Source organism: Chionomys nivalis, chromosome 15 (genome assembly GCF_950005125.1).
Source record: "Chionomys nivalis chromosome 15, mChiNiv1.1, whole genome shotgun sequence".
NCBI classification, from domain to species: domain Eukaryota; kingdom Metazoa; phylum Chordata; class Mammalia; order Rodentia; family Cricetidae; genus Chionomys; species Chionomys nivalis.
Window position 1 is genome coordinate 34031729 of NC_080100.1, and position 21042 is coordinate 34052770.

At 43.1% G+C, this 21042-nt stretch overlaps 2 protein-coding genes across 2 annotated transcripts in view; one reads left to right on the plus strand and one right to left on the minus strand.

The window, feature by feature from the left end:
- Positions 1-4281, minus strand: part of Slc38a9 (solute carrier family 38 member 9) — a 78953-nt gene extending 74672 nt beyond the window's left edge. Inside the window, exon 1 of the mRNA XM_057789860.1 lies at positions 4182-4281. The gene's annotated coding sequence lies outside the window, so the exon portion shown is untranslated. The remainder of the gene's footprint in view (positions 1-4181) is intronic.
- A 9678-nt stretch (positions 4282-13959) lies between these two features.
- Positions 13960-21042, plus strand: part of Ddx4 (DEAD-box helicase 4) — a 50904-nt gene continuing 43821 nt past the window's right edge. Inside the window, exons 1-3 of the mRNA XM_057789735.1 lie at positions 13960-14008; positions 14815-14901; positions 20622-20679. Of these exons, the coding sequence (XP_057645718.1) occupies positions 14830-14901; positions 20622-20679 (130 nt within the window). The 5' untranslated portion in view covers positions 13960-14008; positions 14815-14829. The remainder of the gene's footprint in view (positions 14009-14814; positions 14902-20621; positions 20680-21042) is intronic.

Genomic DNA, 21042 nt, shown 5'->3' on the forward strand with positions numbered 1-21042 from the left:
GCTTATGGATATTTCTAAGGAGGGTGTTAGAATGTCTAGGTCCTTCAGATTGGAAGCAGAGAACACTGAAGGCAAGCAGTCCCAGCCTCTTGTCCATGATGCTACCACCAAGCACAGCAAGGCCAGCTCCTGCTGCCTGAGGTTGGAGTCAGCTTGAATTATAGTCACACATTAATCAGCCATAGTCTCCTTTCTAGTAACTCTGTGACGTTTGCCATACTAAGTCACGTATGCAGGTCATAGATTAACTTAAAGCCCCATCCCCTTAAGATGCAGGTAGGAGCAGGAATTTAGTAGCCAGGGCTTTATTGAAAGCCATTCTTACAATTTAGTTTGTTGCAATTAAATGCAAGAAGAGATAAAAGGGCAACAGTGCCTTGGCTATGTTCTCAGGGTGGTGGTGGGAGGGGGCTTGGTGGGAGCCAGGTGGAGCCTGCCAAGACCAACTCTGTTGTTTTTTTCCAGACCCTGTCCCTCCTCTTATCTGGTCAGCTTGGCTATCTCATACCCAGCTGCAAGCCCTTTCATTTCTTATCTTTAGTGTTCCCAACCTCCGCCATTTTAATCCTGACATTCATTTTACCTCATTTGTTTTTACTTCAATATCACACAAATTAGGTAAGCTGTTGCTGTCCTTTCAGGACCCATCTTGGTCTTTTCATGTCATTCTCACAAAACACCTGGCGTGAGTGATTTATAGGCAGCAGATTTAGAGCTTACTTTTCTTAGTTTGAGTGTTTGGTAAGGGCCTGAGCTCTGCTTCCAGGTGGCTCCTTCTCGCTATGTTCCCACATAGGCAAAGTGGGACTTCCGGCTCAACCCCTTCGGCCCTTTTATAAGGTACTAATCACATCTCCTAAATGCTCTCACTACTATAACCCTGAATCATCATCTCTCCAGCCTTGGTAATTATTTTCCACATAAACCTTGAAAGTAAAAATGGCAGTACCCCATACTAAAACTAGTTTTAAACAACCAGGAACTCTTATTAACTTAGCTTTGGGTTAAGAGTCTTGACTTTGGCCAGGCCTGGTGGTGCACACCTTTGATCCCAACACTTGGGAGGCAGAGGCAGGTGGACCTCAGTGAGTTTGAGGCCAGCCTGGTCTACAAATTTGAGTTCCAGGACATCTAGGGCTGTTACACAAAGATACCCTGTCTAGAAACGCCCCCTACCCCCAAGAGAGAGTCTTGAATTTTGAATTTAGAGCTTTGTTTTAAAGCCCAGAGATTAAGATACTAGAACTAGATGTCTATCTACATCACCTTGCTGGTTTAATGCCCACCAATTATATCATTGTTAAGACTGCAGCAAAGAGTTACTATATGAATGGTGAGCATTTTTGTCATCAATAGACTGTTCTGCATTCTAACTTACACTTAACACTTACTCCCTTTTCAACCTGCTTCATCAAATAGAGTATTATAGCTTTACTCGTTATTAAAAACCATTAAATTGCTTATGGAACAGTGTTTCAGGGGAAGTTGAAGTTCAAACTAATTGATTAAGAGAACTGGAAACAACCAAGTTCTACACTCATTTTTCTAAAAATTATTAAATATTTGATAAAAAGGCAATAAGAACTTTGGACTTCTTCTTTTTTATTTAAATCAACTTTTGGGCTTCTTTGTGGTGAATCGCCAGTTTTACTATGCCACAACATAGTAAATTGCTTGAAATAAATATTCATATGTGGGTCACCTAGAACCTCTCAGTTCCTGAGTGGCTGTCATGACTTCCTTAGTGTCAGCCACTTCTTGATAAGGCTGAACGATAGAAAATCTTCCTCAAGATTCCGACTCTCCCACCTTAGTAGTGTTTAGTCCCTAGTTAGAATATCTCCAAGAATGACAAGGACCCACTCTTTCTGAACTCAGGCACAGTCTTAGTTTAGTTTATGAATCAGTGCTGCAGAGTTGGCTTACAGATAGGAAGGTATAGCCCACCTACCTCTTCCACTTTTTTTTGTTTTGTTTTGTTTTGTTTGTTTTTTTTTTTTTTTTTCAAGACAGGGTTTCTCTGTGGTTTTGGAGCCTGTCCTGGAACTAGCTCTTGTAGACCAGGCTGGTCTTGAACTCACAGAGATCCGCCTGCCTCTGCCTCCCAAGTGCTGGGATTAAAGGTGTGCGCCACCACCACCGGGCCTCTAGTAACATTTTATAAGAGGAGAATATGGTCATTAGCAAGGAACATTTGCTAAGAGTTCATCTACCTCTATAGCATAAAGCAAGGGAATCACATCATTTTACATAGAAGTTGTTACTATATGCCTACCTGTTTTCTCTATAAATCTCCTATAGAGTCTACTAACCTAAATTCCTTCCTTATGAATAATTTACCAGTGTGTTCATAGCTAATAGTCATGAGTCCACAGTTCTGAGGTCCCTGGTAGAACATTTTTATATTCTGATGAAGTAGTTTTCTTCAAAGGATGTTAAAATCTGGCAGTGCTGGACACAGTGCAGTTTAAAAATCACCAAAGCAACATTATGGCACCAAAGAACCTCTCCTCCCACACCAGCAACACTAGCTCCTCGTAAGTTCTGGATAAAGAGAAACTACTAGTCGTGTACTGAAGTTCAAGGGATTAGTTGGCAGTACTGTCTTCCTGAGTTTACCCTTGTTGAATGCTTACGGTATTATAAAGCCACAACAGGATATTTTTATGTGTACAATAGGTACACACTACTGAAGATTTGAGAGGAAATCTAAAGCTGATTGTTCTCAATGCTTTGGCAGGCAAAACTGGGAATGCAAGGTAAATTTATTTCCTTAGCATTAGATTATGTGACATCTTTGTTAACGTGCAAGTCGCTGACTGTTCTTGTCTGTGCAGCGTATGTGTATGTACATGTTCATGTGTGTGCACACACGCATGCGGAGGCCAGCAGTTGGAGTCAGGTATCTTCCCTCTACCTTACTTTTTGAGACAGGGTCTCTCACTGGACTGGGAGCTCACCAATTCCACTGGACTAGTTGGCCAGCAAGGCCCCTGGGGATCCTGCTGTTCCTACCTTCCCAGTGTTGGTGACTCTACTGCGGCAGAGTGCCTGGTTTTGGTGTTTTACAAAGGTGCTGGAGATAGAACTCAGGTCTTCATGCTCACAAGATCAGCACTTAGGTACCAGTCATCTCTCCACCTCTGGCTTTCAGGGTTGAGAAAGCCTATTTATGTATCTAACCGGAGACCATCCCTCCACTTGCCTCACTCTCCTGAGTCCAGGAATTATAGGTGTACCCCAAGTCTATCTGGCAGTAATTGTTTCTATGGCATATTAATTTCTCTTTAATTCACAAGGGTCATTTGACTTACTGAAAAGTTTTGTTGAAAACAAACAACAAAACCCAAAGTAAATAATGAACAAACAAAATCGTTTTGCCTACTACTCTGCATGCCAGTTCTTTGTCATATCTGAAGGCACCGAAAAGGAAAAAGGCACTCGGATCTACTTATCTCCGCAATACAGATGGCGCTGCCAAACGATCACCACAGTTAGGTTTTGGACAAGCTGGCTAATAACTGATTGACGATAAGCGGAGTTTCCAACTCGGTGGATCTGTTTCCTGATTTGTAAGGCGAGGAGTAGGCATTTGCCTAGCTGCCCCACAGCTCCAGTATTGCAAAGACAGCCAACACATCATGCCATCCACTATCAGGGCACTCGTTCACGGGCTTAGGAAATGGCTTGGCAGAACAGTGATCTCACTGCACCTACCAAGCCCTGGGATGTATCTCCAGAACGTGTACAAACACAAGTGAGCAATACCCATACCACCAGTGTGGTCGGAACACCAGTGGCTGTAGTCCGAGACACCAGGAGGCTTCCGCTCTCGATTCCTCTCTCTCTAGCTCTTTCTCACAGGACACTTCTGTTCTTATCCCAACAGTCCTCTCATCCCGGCTTCGGATGCTGATCTGCTGTCACCCTCCCTGCCTTTTTCTGGAGACTCGGGCAGACCCGGACTTCCTCAGCCCCGCGGACTCCCCGCACTCGACCCACTCGAGGGACACGAGCTCTCTGGGACAGCCACTCTGACCCAGGGCTTGGCTCTCCCCACATCCCAAAGACCCCTCCGTAGGGACAGCCGGTTGACCGCAAGCTCAACCCTTCCCGCCTCGCCTGGGTTCTCTCTCAGGCTGTCCCAGGGTGAGTTTGTCAGGAGCGAGAACGTGCCGTACCTCAGCAGGCCAATCCCTCTACCTTGGAAAACCCGATCGGGAGGCGAGGATCCCTTCGCAGACCTCGCAGTTGTCGGCCGTCGGGCGACTTGTCCCCTAAACAGGAAGAGGCAACGACTTAAGCCGCGGGGGCTGGCGGGGGATGGAGTCCTAGGCGCACACAGCCGGCCGCCTCTGTCAAAGCGCCGCTATCCAGAACTACAATTCCCAGAGGGCTCTGCAGCAGCAAGCGAGCCTCCCGCACAACCCCGCCCTCTTGCTTCGGAGGCGGGGTCGCTGAGCAGGTGCACGCCTGTCTGTTAGGCTGCGTCCTCTTCTGAAGAACCTAGGAAGACAGTAGAAGCGATCTCCTGAGATTTACAGCATCACAGGCCACGTGAGGAAAAGATGATGTGACTGACGTACCTGGTGACTTTCTTCTCAGGCTCTCCTGCCTCCTGTTATGTTCTGAGGTCACGCGCTTGGGCGCTGTGGATTCTGAGGGAAGCTGGGGTGGGGTAGGGTAGCGGGGACGGCGTGGCTAGATTGTAGACTAAAAGAAGCTTTCGGAAAATATTGACTCCCTGCTTCCCAGTTTTCCCCAAACCGACGCAAATAAACACTACAGTCTGCGTAAAGTATTTTGGTAAGGAAGTCAAACTCATTCTGAGTCCCTGAAACCCACATGGCGTGCCCCAAGCCAGGCCTCTGTAAAGAAAGCTAGCATTAGAAAGAAATGTAATGCAATGTGATCAAGACCCCAAGACTTAAATTTATCAAATAGTAATGAATTCCAAGAATTTTACATTTATCTCTTTTTTATGTCTTTTGCAACTGCCCAATTTATTTTACAGAGAAACAGCCCTAGAAAAGTTAAGTGACGTAGCAAGACCAAACTTTAAAATGGCGAAAATCTGGAACACAAACTCCGCTCTCAAACGCCCCTAAATACCCATTCTGATGCTGAGGGCTTGACAATTACAAGTAGGTGGCTTAGTGAATGTTGCCTTTAAGGGGGATACAAGCTATTTCATTATAATGTTCGTGTTCTAAAAGGCTTACCAGGTACTCTTTGGCTGTACTATCAAATGAGCAATGCATTGATTTGTGAGCCTCTCTGACAGGAACATTTTCTCCTTTCTCCGAATTCCAGTATGAGAAAACAATTTTAGGCAAGGTTGAAAAGTAAATAAACACCTTACAACGGCCAGAAAAAAGTATTTATAACAACAAAATTGCTGCAATTGGTAAGAAAGCTCTAGTCATACCAGGCAGTATTGGCACACACCTTTAGTCCCAGTACTCCAGAGGCAGAGATAGGCAAACCTCTGAGTTTGAGGCCAGCTTGGTCTACAGAGATAGTTCCAGGATGGCCAGGGCTTCACAGAGAAACCTTATTTTCAAAAACAAAAAAAAAAAAGAAGAAGGAGGAGGAGGAGGAGGAGGAGGAGGAGGAGGAGGAGGAGGAAGAGGAAGAGGAAGAAGAAGAAGAAGAAGAAGAAGAAGAAGAAGAAGAAGAAGAAGAAGAAGAAGAAGAAGAAGAAGAAGAAGAAAGAAAGAAAGAAAAAAAGAAAGTGATCTGGTCATGTCCCACTTTTCCCACTTTTCAGGTGGGAATGATCTTGAAGATAGCAGTCCATCCTCTTGGTACAGCTCACTAACACCACCAGAGGGACCAATAGAGACCTTACTCTGAAGAAATTGTAACTGAGTGTTCTGACTAGTGGATTCTTAAAGGCTCAGCCCAAAGTTTTCCCTTGGCTTCATGGGCCTCATCTTGGCTTCCAGAGCAGGACCTGTCCAAAGTGTTTGAACACGTAGCCATAACTACAGGAGTAAGGTCTAAGTCCAAGCAAGAAATAAACAGACTAGAATTTTGCCATGTTTCCCACTGAGAAACTCTTAATTAGTACATTCATTTACTATAGAATAGGATTTAGAAATTACTCAGGATAAAAGGATAAAGGTAGGCCAGCAACTGAAAACATTTTTTTTTTTCGAGACAGGTTTTCTCTGAGTTCCTGGCTGCCCTGGAACTCTCTTTGTAGATCAGGATGGCCTCGAACCCACAGAGATCCGCCTGCTTCTGTCTCCTGAGTACTGTGATGACAGGCATGTGCCACCACTGCCCAGCGGAAACAAATTCTAAGACACACTGTCTTAGTGTAGCAGAATTCCTCCTGGCCTGGCACCATAGAGTTAGAAACTAGCCCTAACACTACTCCCCACCCCTGCTGGCCTAGCTCTGGTGTTAGCACCTAGCCCAAATCCATCCTTTATTGTACAGATACCTTTTATTGCCCTGTGTGAATCTTGTCTCAGAGTATCACAAGAATACAAAGCCTATGCAAAACTCAGCTGGCAGGGAAACCCTGAAAACCACTGCACACCCCTCCATAGAGACTTTGTGCTTGGCATTGTATTTTTGGAAGCTTCATTCAGATGGTTTGAGCATATGGAGATCGACTAGCATAATTGTAAATGCCCTGGGAAAAGTGCTTCAGTTTATAGAGGCTGAGGACCCCTGCAGTCTCAAAAGGCTAAATTCGTTCTCAGGTGTCTGTGAGCTTTCTTTCAATGGACCCACGTGAACCGTAATAGTCTTAGTCTAGTGCTGTGACAAAACACTATGACCAAAAATCAAGTTGGGAAGAAAAGGATCCATTTGGTTTTCACTTCCATATCTGTGTTCATCATCTACGGAAGTGAGAACAGGAATCTGGAGGCAGGAGCTGATGCAGAGGTGCTGCTTACCGACTAGCTCAACCTACTTTCTTATAGAACCCAGGACCACCAGCCCAGGACTGGCCCCACCCACAATGGACTGGCCCTACCCCATCAATCACTAATAAAGAAGAGGCCCTACACACCGCATATACCAGCACACTCACTAATATTTAATGACTAGGACGAGAAGGAGACATCTAAAGAAAAGTTTTATGATAATAACTTGGTCATAGAGGCAGACAAGAACAGCCAGGAAAAGCGAAGGAGGGCAGTACATTTTTACAGGACTGTTTGGTTTTTATTTATTTATCTATCTTTTTAGGTAAGGTTTACTCTGGAGTGCTAGCCGCTTAGACCTTGAGGTAATCTCTGGCAGATAATCAGTGATTGTCACCTGAGAGTTATAAGGTTGCTCTTTCTTAGGAAATTTCAGAACCTTAGCATGACCTCAGTCATAAGACATTCCTGGCAAACCTGAATTCTTAGAATGACTGTGTTTGCTTAGGTAAGGACAACTTCTAGATCAGAGAAGAGACTTCGGCATGCAGGGATTGACTTGCTAAAAGGCCTTTTGTTCTGTAACAATCAATAAAAGTGTTCTTGCGAAGCTGCTAGGCAGTCAGTCCATCAGAGGCTGATCCACCCTGCTGCTGAGTTTGTTACATCCTTTAGGGTCTTTCTTCCTCCGATGTTCCTTCACAATTCACAACAACTACAAAGGTCTCACTTTGTACCCCACATTGACCCAGAACTTGTCTGTAACCCAGGAAGGCGCGGTCCTCTTGGTTCTCCTTCTGAATGAATGTTGCAGCATGAATCACCACACTTAGTTTTTCATCTGTTGTAGTGGAAAGTTTTAGCTATATACAGAAGTAGGAAGTATGGTAAACCTCTATGTTTCTCTTCCAAAAAACAATCAGTACAGAACCAAGTCTCATCTATAATAACATCTTAGTATTTTTGTAATTTTGCTACTGTTATGAATTGTAATGTAAGCATCTGTGTTTTCCAATGGTCTTAGGTGACCCTTGTGAAATGGTCATTTGACCTCCCCAGGGGTCGAAGCCCACAGATTGAGAACCCCTGCCTTAGGGACTATTAAGGCTGGCACTAAGCTCCAAGGCAGAGTCCTTGCTTTTGTGTTACCCAATAGGCGGAGTCCTGTTTTCTATTCTACAAGCCGAGGTTGTGTGGGAAGACTCCTAACCGCAGTCTTGGCCATCTGACTATCATGGTCCAGCAGCAGCATCTTCAGGTTCAGGCCTGGATCACAGGGTGCCTAGGGTCCCACCAGCACTGAGATCACTGATAGGTTCTGTTGTAATAGGAGCGGCAGGGCTACGTCCCCGGCACCTGGCTGCCCGCATGGCTTATGCCCCGAAATAATTACACGGAAACTGTATTCTTTTGAACCCTGCCTGGCCCATTAGTTCCAGCCTCTTATTGGCTAGCTCTTACATATTGATCTAACCCATTTCTAATATTCTGTGTAGCCCATGAGCTGGCTTACCAGGAAAGATCTTAACCTGCGTCTGTCTGGAGTGGGAGAATCATGGCGACTCCCTACTCGGCTTCTTTCTCCCAGCATCCTGTCTGTTTACTCCACCCACCTAAGGGCTGGCCTATAAATGGGCCTAGGCAGTTTCTTTATTATTTAACCAATGACCTTCCTCCATCAGGTTCATACCGTTTCAAGTGCAGAGACTTGAATTTAATCCCCTAAAACCATATTTTAAAAAAAGTTCAGGTTCATAATGATGTATGGCAAAATTAGCAATGAAAATATTTTCATGGTTGGGAGCACCACAACGTAAAGAGCTATATTTAAGGGTCACAGCATTAGAAAGGTTGAGAACCACTGCCCTAAGGGACTGTTGCCACCACCGATTCCCAACCTTCAGCTGCACAACTATCCTGGGCCAGTATTCACAGATGGAGCTCAAGACCTTGACTCCTGGCACAGACTTGCCTTACTGCCAGGTTTGGCATGATCCAGGATATACGCCGAGTCTATGTAGTACACCATACCTGCGAAATCTAGATATGACACGGGTTAATGTCGTCTTGGATGACCAAAGGACTGATCTCGTCAACACCGTCAAAAGCTTGGGTATCACCACATGTACTCAGACTCTATTCATTGGGGTGGGATGGGGTAAAAACACAGGATTTTGTCTTAGGACTTAATGCTGGGCTTCTGAAACTCAACACTGGGCAAGCAGAACCCAACAGTCCCCATCTCGAGTCCTGCATGGAGGCAGGGTTTCTGAAGAGTTCCAGCGCCAGGGAAAACTTGCTGTCCTAGTCTAGCAAGCTCCTGCTCCAGTCAGGGCTGAGTTCCCAAGAGCATTCGGCAGCCCATTGAGTACAGGACTTGGTCTCTCTCTCCTCAGTGCTCTGTCGGTGTATTGCGGGCTCAGCACGGTGGCATTTATAGCTACAGTTCTGGAGTACTGTGCCTGGTAGCACAGTAGTGGAATACCAACCCAGGGCTTGTCCCTCTGGTGATTCTCTCTAGAGCTTCACAGAATTCTACAGTTCATGACCACAGGCTGATGGCCTTGGAAGACGCATTGTAGGCCTATGCAAGCCCCAGGAAGAGGTTTGTGTGGATAAGCCACCTTTATAAGAGCTCCCTAACTGAGTCTTAAAAAACTCACCAGCTGAGAGATTAGGCGAACCCCAAACTTGAATTGCTTTCTAGTACTGCAAAAGGCAGCTTGAACTTTGGTGCCATCTAGTGATAGAACTATAGGCTGAAAAAATAAGCATGCTGGCTTGAATTTCTGAAATCAAACAAAACCTGTAAAACACGCCAAATTATGAAGACTAGGATAAATACCCAATCTTTTCCTCAGATTATGTCATATATCAATACCAAGGATGTTCAAGGAACTGTGGCCTCATCTAACAGTAAAATAAAACGTCAGAGACTGTCTGATAATAACCAGAGTAATGTATTATTACTTTTCTGTTGCTGCGATAAAACACCATGACTCCAAAGCTGACTTATGGAAGAAGGAGTTTAGTTTGGCTTATGGTTTCAGAGTGATAAGAGTCCATCATGGTAAGGAAGCATGGTGGCAAGCAGCAGGTGTAATGGCTGGAGCAGGAGGCTGAGAGCTCACATCCTCAATGGAAAGCATGAAACAGAAAGTGAACTGGGAGTCAGGTGAAGCTATGTATTCGCAAAGTCCACTCCCGACTAGCGTACTTCTTCGAGTAAGGCTGCATTCCCTAAACCTCCATAAATAGAACAACCAACTAGGCTCCAAGTGTTCAATTAGCTGGGTCTCTGGAGAACATTTCTCATCCAAATTGCCACAGATTAAATTAAATTAAAAGCAAACAAACCAGCGAATCAAGTTTAAGGAAACCTACTGAATTGCAATAGAAAATAGATAATTCAATACTTTAATAGGTAACATTGAGAGAGACGTGGAGGCAATTTTTAAAAAAATTGAAATCTTTGATCCTAAAGTTGCACTAAATAAAATGAAAATGCATTAAGAAAGCCTTGATAACAGAGTAAACCAAACAGAAGAGAGAATGTGTGAACTCCAAGGCAGGCTATTTGAAAATAACAGAAGAGTAAAAATGAAGAGGATGAAATACACTCATGATAACTTTGAGACAACATTAAAGGGCAAACAGTCAGGTTACTGGGCATCTGAAATGAACATGAGATTGATGCAGCCATACCCCAGTCAGGTTCCAGGTTTTCCAGAGGGCTGTATCTCCAGTTTTCATGACATTATATACTCCCATCTCCATGAATCTGGACCCAGCCTTGTGACTTTCTCATACCAATCAACTGAGTATCGCGAATATGTTTGTATAACTTCTTATGCTGGATCTTAAGAACTATTGTCCTAGTCTCTTGAAGTGATGTCCATGACATGTCTGTCCAGCTGAAATGCTGGCTTTGGAGGTGAGCAATAGCCTTATAGAGTCTCACAGATTGCCCAACAACCTCGAAAACCAAGGCAGCCATTTGTAGTGAGATGTGTTCTGGCTATCCCAGCCCTCAGATACTAGAGTTAAAAAACAAAACAAAACAAAACACACCTTGGATGTTTAAACAAATTGATGTTGGGGGCTGGGGGTATAGCTCGGTGGTAGAGAGTTTGCCTGGTATGCTCAATTATCTAGTTCAAACTCTGGCAACGCCAAAGAGGAAGAAGCTGATATTAAAGTGTAAAATGATCTGGGTTCTGATCAGCATTTTAACATAATCGGATGAGATGGTATGCTGGGCCCTCTCAATCGACACAACCCTGAGAGCATTTTTTAAGCCAACATGTTCTGCAGTAGTTTGTTTTATAGTAAAGGGTAACAAGAAGAGTGTTGTGGACTCTGGTCATGTGCTTAAGATAGTATTTGCCAGGGTTCCTCATTGCTTAACTTTTTTTCATTGCTTAACTCTTATTTTCTCCTTTATTTGGGAAAATGTTATGGTATACACCTTAAGGACTTATTGTCCCCCCCCCCCCAATTTTCTTTTAATGCTACATTCTCAGCCAAATGCTGGTGATGTCCTCTCTGATCAAAAACTTCAATCTTTTAGTCTTTATCTTATTTGAAAATTTTGTTATTGCATTTGTTTATTCTGCGGGAGGGTGTGTGAGGATGGGGGCTGGTGTGTGTGTGTGTGTGTGTGTGTGTGTGTGTGTGTGTTCGGGCCATGGCACATGTTGGGAGCTCAGAGGACAGCTTGTGGAAGTCAGTTCTCCCCTTCCCCTCTGTGGGTCCCAGGGATCAACCTCAAGTCCACAGGTTGTCAGGTTACATCTCACTGGCCTTTGCTTTTTTAGCATTAGTTGTGGCTCTTGAAGCTGACTGTTAGGTTGCAGAGGTTGGCCTTGAACTAGTCCTGCAGCTGAGTTCCTGATTCTTCCAAGTAATTGTTACAGGAACGCGCCACTGAACCTAGCAATCTTAGAGGGTCAGCAAAATGTTTTGTTTCTGGTCCAGGCTCACAGACAGGATCTGTTTGTTAACACATTACTGCTCTTAAGGTGAAGTACTTAGAAATAAAAAAGTACAGGATTAAATATAGTGGTGATGTTCACGAATCCCCTTTCCATTGCTACTTTGGACATGGAGGAAGCCAGTTTTCTTTGTTCTTTGAGGCAAGTGATATCCAGTAGGAACAGAAAGGCCGACACCCTGGTGTTCTGTGTTACCTAGAACCTCTTCACCAGATTCCACAGTTCAGTGATGAACCTCCATTTTGTGGTAAAGAGCCAGAAATGGCTGTTAGTGTGAGGAAAGTTGTCCAGGAGATCCTGATCTAGAATTTGGCTTTTCTTTTTCCTTCAACCTTAGCTTTCATTGCACACTTGTAACAGTTCTAGGTTACTAACATCACAGGGGAGGGCCTGGGCCATTACAAATAGGACCTCTCAGGAACACAACTCAAACAAGACTCATTTCTGAGCTAGAATACCACTGTTTTGATTCATTACTGGGAACAGGTAGTGCCAATAAGTCTCGTTCGTGTGAAATACATGGTGAGCGAGATCAGGAATCCGGAAGCTGCTAAGTAAGCACAGGATGGGAACTGGTGTTGATGAAATGTCTACAGTGGAGAGCACTCTGCTAGAGAGCAGCCCTCAGATCCTGAGTCTTCATCTGTGCCAGTGTTTCCCACACTCCGGCTACCTGAATATCACCTTCTTGTTGCTTTACTATTCCCCCACATTATTATATAACTAAGTTTTTCCTCAGCTGAGTGAAGTTTTAAAAAGGATACATTAATTTAGCCTCATTCTAAGCATTTACATCCTTAAAAGCACACTTGGTGTACTAGATATAGTTTTAAATACATAACAAATAGTAAGTTTAAGCATAAAAATGACTGTCAAAATGAAAAGTATCCATGAATTGCCTAATGATTTGTTAGTGGTGTATACCACAGTCTGGTAAACATTACGCTCCGTAGCCCAGGATGGCCTAGAACTCACTACATAGCCCAGACAACCCTTGGTCTAGAGGGACCCCTTACTTAGTCTTTCATGCAGTGGGATTCTAACCTCGTATTACCACACACTACTAGAAATTTTATCTTTTAAAGCCTTACTTGTATGGACACCCTGCCCATCAAACTCTTTATCATGTTTTGTTGACATGATTTCTGGAAGATGCTGTACCCCTTGTACTTCCTTTCTGGGATCCCGCATGGTTCTAACATGTGTTTGGTGCTGACACAAATGTGTTTCTAGAAAACTTTAAAGCTAGCTCAAGCTGGAGTGCCTCTCTTTCACATCTATCATCTTGTATTGTACCTGACAGATATCTAGAAATTTCTTCAAAGATTCAGAGAAAGAAAAATGATAAAACACACACACACACACCCGCCAAAAAAACCCCCGAGAACTGTGTTTTATATACATTTCATTGTTAGGCTTTCTGGGAGAATTGGGAAAAGCATGGAAAGATTTTCCTATTAAAGAGGTTAGGAATGGACAGAATTAGAATATGTAGTTAAAGAGCGCTTTAAATACTAAGTGCCCCTGGCAAGTGCCCTCAAGGATGTGAACAGGTGAACCACAAATCTAGACTTTGGCAAACAAGTCATTTCTTCCTCTTTTCTGCTTGAGGGGCTGTTTTCTTCCTACAGACCGGCTTTCTTTACAACTCTAGAAGCAATCTCATCCGCGTCTTTTTTTTTTTTTTTAAATGGGGAGGACAAAGAAAAGCATTGCTTCCACTCGGTTTTAGTAGAGGAATGGGATGTGTATTTGTCAAATATAGAGAGCACGTCAGACATTTAGAATCAGAAGGGCCAAGGGGATACAATTTTTAGTTTATGATAAAAATGGAGCGGATGGAGCCTGGAAGCATGCAGCGTGGTACAGGCCCTAGGGCAGCCTGCGTCCCAGGCCTACCAGGCCGCAGAGCCCTGCGTCGGCCTCATCAAAGGCAGAGAACATGCAGGACCCCTCGGTGGGGGCGGGAACCCGCGCAGCGCGGGCGCTGATTGGTTGGCGGCCCCTTCGCCTGGTGCTATTTGTTGTCGGCCCACGCACTTGACGCAGTCGGCGTCCAGGCGTCCGCACGTGCAGCCGTTTAAGCCGCGTGGGCGGCCGCGAGGAGCCCAGGAAACCTGGAGCGGAGAGGTGAGTGAGCTGGTGGCCTTGGTCTGGTTCGGCCCTCGGCCATGGCCACCCTAGCCGGGCCCGGGGGGCTGTGGGGGTCCGGGCTGGAGCCAGGGGCTCCGCACGAGGGCCTCCGTGGGCTGTGAGGCCGGCCTCTGGGCCTTCCCCTTCGGACCAGCGGCTCCTTGCTGAGAGCTCGGAGCGGGTGTGAAGACCTGGGGCCTGCAGGGCGGGGAGGCCTGAGGAACCTTCTGCTCAGTGCCCAGGCGGCCATTTTTCAGAAGAAACGGTGTTTGAACGCCCCCGGGGAAGCTCGACGCCCTCTGGTGAAGAGAGCGGGCCGCCACCTTACCACATTCTCCCCTTCTCGTGTCCAAGGCCTCAGCGTCCGAGTTACCTCGGAGGGGACGCAAAGGGAAATATCTTGAATGTCTCAGACACTACCCGTCCACCTCACCTGCAGCAAGCCCTTTGGGAATCCCTTGAGGGAGAACAAACATTTTGGCCAAACCTGGGCGTTGCTGGGGACATGGGAATTGTGAGAATGATTCTCCTAGCTTTGAAAGATAAAAATGCTGCCTATAAATATCACCTGTAGGCAAGAAGCTAAAGCTTTTGGGGGAAGGTGGTCACATTAGGTAGTTCTAAGAGATGCGTAGGGGAAAAAAGATAATTTACATGTATTATTTTGTAGTAGTGGTGGTCAACCCCACTGCCGTGTGTTTCACTTACTGTGTCTTATTCCTAAACCACAGCTTCATAATTGAAAATTAACAATTCTGATGTGACCATAGCCAAAAGTACATTTTAATTTTTTTTTTATAAAGGAACCTGAAGCTACCATGGGAGATGAAGATTGGGAAGCAGAAATCCTCAAACCTCACGTGTCTTCCTATGTTCCTGTATTTGAAAAGGTAATAAAACTTACAGTGTAGAGTCATTAAATGGCGTGGGTTTTTATTAGTTTAAAATCAAATTGGTGAGGAAGTTCTAAATTATTCTAGTCTGTTTAGTATTTATCTGCATGTAATCTTTCTTAACTATTTAATGGAAAAAGAGAAAGCCAGGCTAGTCTTCAAATTGGATAACATCTATATAGTAATTTGATAATGACAAACAAAAGTATGGTAATACTGCCAGTGTCGTTCAGATCTTAGTGCTTTAGGACTTACAGGTGAACACAAACCTGTACAAATGTGTTGGAAAGTCTTGAAAGATAACTTGTGTAGAAAAATTGAAAGTAATGATTTGATTGGAAACTAAGGCGCTCAATGGGAATATATTAGACTATAAAATATTAGATTTTTTTTTTTTTAATGGCATTGGGGGGTTAAAATTGTAACTCAAGAATGCTTTGGGGTCAGTTTTATGTGTGTGTGTATTCACATTTATAATTTATTATTATTACTGGCATGTACTTTATAAGATACATTCATATAAATAAGACACCAGGCTCTGGTGTCGCATCTTTAATCCCAGCACTCAGGAGGCAGAGGCAGGTGGGTCTCTGTGAATTCAAAGCCAGCCTAGTCTACACACAGAAACCCTGTCTTGAAAAACCAGGAAAAAAACCCACACACAAACCCTTTGCAGAAGTTCCCTCACATACAGCATTTCCATTCTGTATGTATGTCAGTTCTGATTTTAAGTGCTGTTTTTGTGAAAATACTTATTTTATACAAAAAGAAAATGCTCGGTGTTTTGATTTAGTTGGGATTGATATGTGGGTTTTGAATTCAAATATCCCAAATAATAATCTGAATTTATAATTTCTTGGCTTGAAACTTATTTTAGCACTAGTATCTTAATAAATAAATATACATATACACACATACATATATATGCATGTACATACACTATAGATCAGAGAGAGAGAGAGAGTTTTTGAGATAGGATTTCTATGTGTAGGTCTTGTCTATCCTAGAACTCGCTCTGTAGACCATGCTAGCCTCAGACTCACAGAGATCTGCCTGCCTCTGCCTCCCAAGTGATGGGATTAAAGGTGAATGACTACTGCCCGACTTAGTGTGTTATATTTATTATTTATTTTAAATAATTTACTTTTATGTACATTGGTGTTTTGCCTGTATATGTGTCTGTGTGAGGGTGTTGGGTCACCTAGAACTGAAGTTACTGACAGGAGCTTCCATGTGGTTGGTGGGGATTGAACCTGGGTCCTCTGGAAGAGCACTCATGCTAACCTTCTTTAGATACCTATTAACAGTACCTGTAATACATAACAGAGCCACTCAGAGCCCACAACCCCCTCCCCACTACCTTAAACTGGCAGACTGCTCCACTTTACAGCTTCTCTCCTTATAACTGACAAGGCTTTCACCCCTTTTTTGCTATTCTCTTTGTTTCCAAGAGGTAGCCATGGCAACTTTGGACTGCCCCAAATGCCTCTGGGTATTTTCTCTCTAGCACCTGAGAGAGAAGTCACTCAGCAGTTTTATGTTTACAATAAACCTTCTTCCCACGGGAAGTGATGCAGTTTGGTGGTTTCACTGTGCCCTTGCTTACACACACCTGGGAAGCTGAGTTAGGAAGGCTACCAGGTCATAATCAATACATGCCATAATGTGTAGATCTGTCTCAAAAAAACCAAAGTTATTCAGAGGTAAAAGCCCTCTGAAGTTCTGTTGCACCTTTGGTGGAGATACAAAGTAGTAACTTTATTTTTTGTTTGTTTGGTTCTGGTTTTTTGAGGCAGGGTTTCTCTGTAGCTTTGGGATCTGTTCTACTAGCTCCTGTAGACCAGGCTGGCCTCAAACTTACAGAGATCCGCCTGCCTCTGCCTCCCAAGTGCTGGGATTAAAGGCGTGTACCACCACTACCTGGCCAAAGTAGTTTTATTGCATATTCTCTTATTAAAAAGCATTTTCAGGTCAGAGGTCAATGTTAAAGTTGGGTTGTGAGTAACTTGAAGGAAATAAAGGATATGGCAGAGGCAACAGCTGCAGATAAATGTCCTAAATGAGGCAGAGAAGTGAGGCATTACCTGGAGAAGATGAGGGTGGTAATTTAAGCTAATTAGAGAGCTAAAAGAGTTTTCCTTTTAAAAAACTGAAAAATCAAACTTAGGTAGTATTACAAAGGACGTCTGTCATTTTTACCTACTGTACACATGTACCTATTTTATAATTTGCCTTGGAATTTGTAAGTTAAACACGTATAAATATTAAATTCCTTAGCTTGAGGCATCATGTTGTAAAAACAGTGTTCAGTTATTTTAGTGCTTATTGGTTAGACAAATTAGACCAGTTTTTTTTTTTTTTTGACAAATAGCACCTTATCCATTGATAAGACTGGTTGGATAATTCTTGCTTTGGTATTTGGTAACTATAGATTTGGCTTTTTATTATAGCAGTTTGCTAGGATATTTCAGTGACACTGTTGTGCTTTTGCTCTTAATGACAATTCTAGAAAATATCTGGATGATTGCTGAGCCACATAAAAGTTTTGAAAGTCATTTTAGTGTCTTTTGTGAGAGAAATTTTAGAAAAGTGCTACCTGAGGGTAGCCACCTTGGTGCTGCTTTCTTTCCAACACTGGCAAACACTTACTTTAAAAGAACTTACTTGAAGGAAGATTGTAACTTTAACGCAGCCATTTGACTATAGTAAGACCTATAAGTGTAGGTCGCTTCATTCTTAAGTTATTCATGTTGGATGCTCATATACATGCATTTCAGAGCTTTAGTCTGAACGTTTTTTCTTATAGAAGCTTACATAAGAAATAAAGGAGTGGGTTAATGATGAAAGGACATCATAGGTGTTAGAGGTGAGGAAAAGTTACTCAAATTGTCATCAACACAGAGAAACCTCAAGAAATACTGGAAGGTTCAAAGATTAACTTGGTATTTAGTTACTGATTTTTGTAACAAAAGTTGAATCTCATAAGTCCACTGATTAGTATAATACTGCCACAGTAATGTACATGCATCTGTAGCAGAACTTTTAGATTAGAAACCGGAGCAGTGAATAAATGAGAGCATTGATAATCTTGAATTACTGCTTACTCAAGTTTAACTGAAATTACTCATGAATATTCTGACCCAATTAGCTGGTGATCCACAACTTCGTTGGAATGCAGCCACAGACTGCATACAGTTTTCAGTGCATATATGAGCATTATTTAAAATCAGTTCTTTAAGTGTAGATATATTATTTTAGTTTACTTTAATTATTTACAATGGAGTGCTTTTTAAAACCTTTTGAGACAGAATCTTACTATGTAGCCCAAGCTGGCCTCAATCTCATCATCTTCCTGTCTTAGCATCCTGAGTGCTAGTCAGGCCTAGTCACAGTAAAAGTTTTAAGTTATGTATCTTTACTGTGAAGCTGCCTTCTGATAGTGTCCTGTGTTCTACTTTAGCCTGTAGCATTGGTGAGTGTAGTGTGAAATACTGAACTCTGCAAACAGTATTGTGTGTTTTCTTTGGTTTATTTACTTAATAACAGCTTATACTTTGCAGGTATGCGGGTCAGCAAACCTATCATTTAAAATGCTAGACAGTGAATGATTTAGATATTGTAGGTTTTAGTCTCAACCACAGCTTGGCTATTGCAGCTGCTGATATATTCATAGATTAGTGAAGCACTGTGCTCCAATAAAGTCGTTTATAGAAGTGGGTAGCCCATCAGATTTAGCCCATGGCTGTACTTTATTATTTAATAGTTTTAAGTGATAATTTCGTATGTTAGCCAGTGTTTTGCATGCAGTTATATAATAGTGTCTTCTTGTCTGCCCTCCCTCCCTTCCTTTCAATTTTCGAGACAAGATTTCTCTGTGTAACTTTGGAGCCTGTCCAGGAACTCGGGAACTCGCTCTGTAGTCTAGGCTGGCCTTGAACTCACAGAGATCCACCTCCCTCTGCCTCCCAAGTGCTGGGATTAAAGGAGTGCGCCACCACCACCTGATAGTAATGTCTTTTTCTGCAGTTTTGCTTTTCATGATTTTAGTTACCAGTAGATAACTGTGGTGTAAAAATGTTAAGTGGGAAATTTCAGAAGTAAATAATTGGTGTTTCAAATTGCATGTCATCCTGAGTAGCATGTTAAAACCTCTCATCATCCCCCTTTGTCTTGCCCAGAAAGTGAGTCCTCCGTTTGTCTGGTGTATCCATGCTGTATACACTACCTGTCTGATATTATGGATTTATGACCCATGATCACTTGGATCAGCTCGTTCTCCTGACATATTGTCATAAAGTCACTAGTAGCTTAATCTTACATTATAATTCGTTCACCTCACTCTGTCTCATTAAATCATGATCACAGCACAAGTGGTGAATAGAGAGCAATAAGATTTTTTTCTTATCATACCAATCAGTTTCCCTTCCTCCTCTCCTCCCATTCACTGCCTCCATCCACTCTTCTTCCGCCTCCATTCAGAAAGGGTAAGGTCTCCCTTGGGAATCAACAGAGCATCAAGATGAGGCAGGATCAAGTTCCTCCCCCTGCATCAAGACTGAACAAGGCGTCTTGCTACAAGGAATAGGCTCCAAAGAACCAGTTCATGCATCAGGGACAGGTCCTGGTCCCACTGCTAGGACCCCATGAAAGACCAAGATACACAACTGTCACCCAGGTGCAGTGGGCCTAGGTTGGTCCCATGTCAGCTTCCTAGCTATCCGTCCAGAGTCCATGAGCTCTCACAAGCTCAGGTCAGCTGTCCTTTCATGATCTTGAATCCTCCTTGCTCATATAATCCCTCCTCCCTCTCTTCAACTCCTAAAGCTCAGCCCAGTACTTGGCTGTGAATCTCTGCATCTGCTTCCATCAGGTACTGGATGAAGGCTCTATGATGACAATCAGGGCAGTCATCAATCTGATTATAGGGGAAGGACAGTTCAGCCACCCTCTCTTCTATAGCTAGGAGTCTTACTGGGGTCATCCTTGTGGGTTCCTGGGAGTTTCCCGGCACCAGGTTTCTCCCTAACCCCATAACGGCCCACTCTGTCAAGATATCTCTTTCATTACTCTGTCCCTCTGTCCCCCTCCCAAGAATCCTGATTGCCCCCATCCCCTGTCCTCTCCCCCACCCAGTTTACCCAGGACATCTCCTCTATCTCCTCTTCAGGGAGAATCTTGCGTTCCTCTCGGGCCTCCTTGTTACCTAGCTTCTGAACAATAATTTTTTTTACAGTCTATTGCCATAATTTATTTTCTTACCATGCCAAATTCATAAACCTTATCATAGGTATATATGTACAAGAAAAAGTATCATGTATTTTGTGTGTATGAGAGGGGGAAGGGAGTGAGGTGAAGAGAGAAAGAGACAGTATATGAATAAATTAAAGAGCTACTCATGGGCCGGGTGGTGGTGGCGCACGCCTTTAATCCCAGCACTTGGGAGGCAGAGGCAGGTGGATCTCTGTGAGTTCGAGACCAGCCTGGTCTACAAGAGCTAGTTCCAGGACAGGCTCCAAAACCACAGAGAAACCCTGTCTCGAAAAACAAAAACAAAACAAAACAAACAAAAAAAAAAAGAGCTACTCATGGTTTCAGGCACTGAGGGTCTTAGAATGTATTTCTCATGGAAAGAGAAGGGACTCTGTAAATTTTATTTGTGAAATAGATGACACATTCTTATTCACAGTTGATTGAAAACTTGGTTTTCTGTCTTACAGGACAAATATTCTTCTGGTGCAAATGGAGACACTTTTAACAGGACTTCAGCTTCATCAGGTATGTGTTAAAGCAAGACGACTTTTATTTTTTAGTTAAGGGTTTTGTATAATACTTAAGGATAAGGAGTAGATTGATAGGTTAGAGTATTTTTAAATTTTTTAGTGAGGATTAATTATAATTTAATATTTTGGATAGGAAAACTTAATATCTAAAGAAAATACAGTGTCAGAGACTATATTACTTCAGTGAATTGTTGTAAAACTTTTTCAATCTGAGGGTTGCATGTTTGGCTTCAGATTGCTAAAGCATTGTCAGGTCTCCTGATATAAGAGGGCAGCATAGATGGTAAGATTATTAAAGTAGGTTCAAATTCTGATGATTGTCCAAAAACCAACTGTTTAAGCCAGACATTGTCATGCC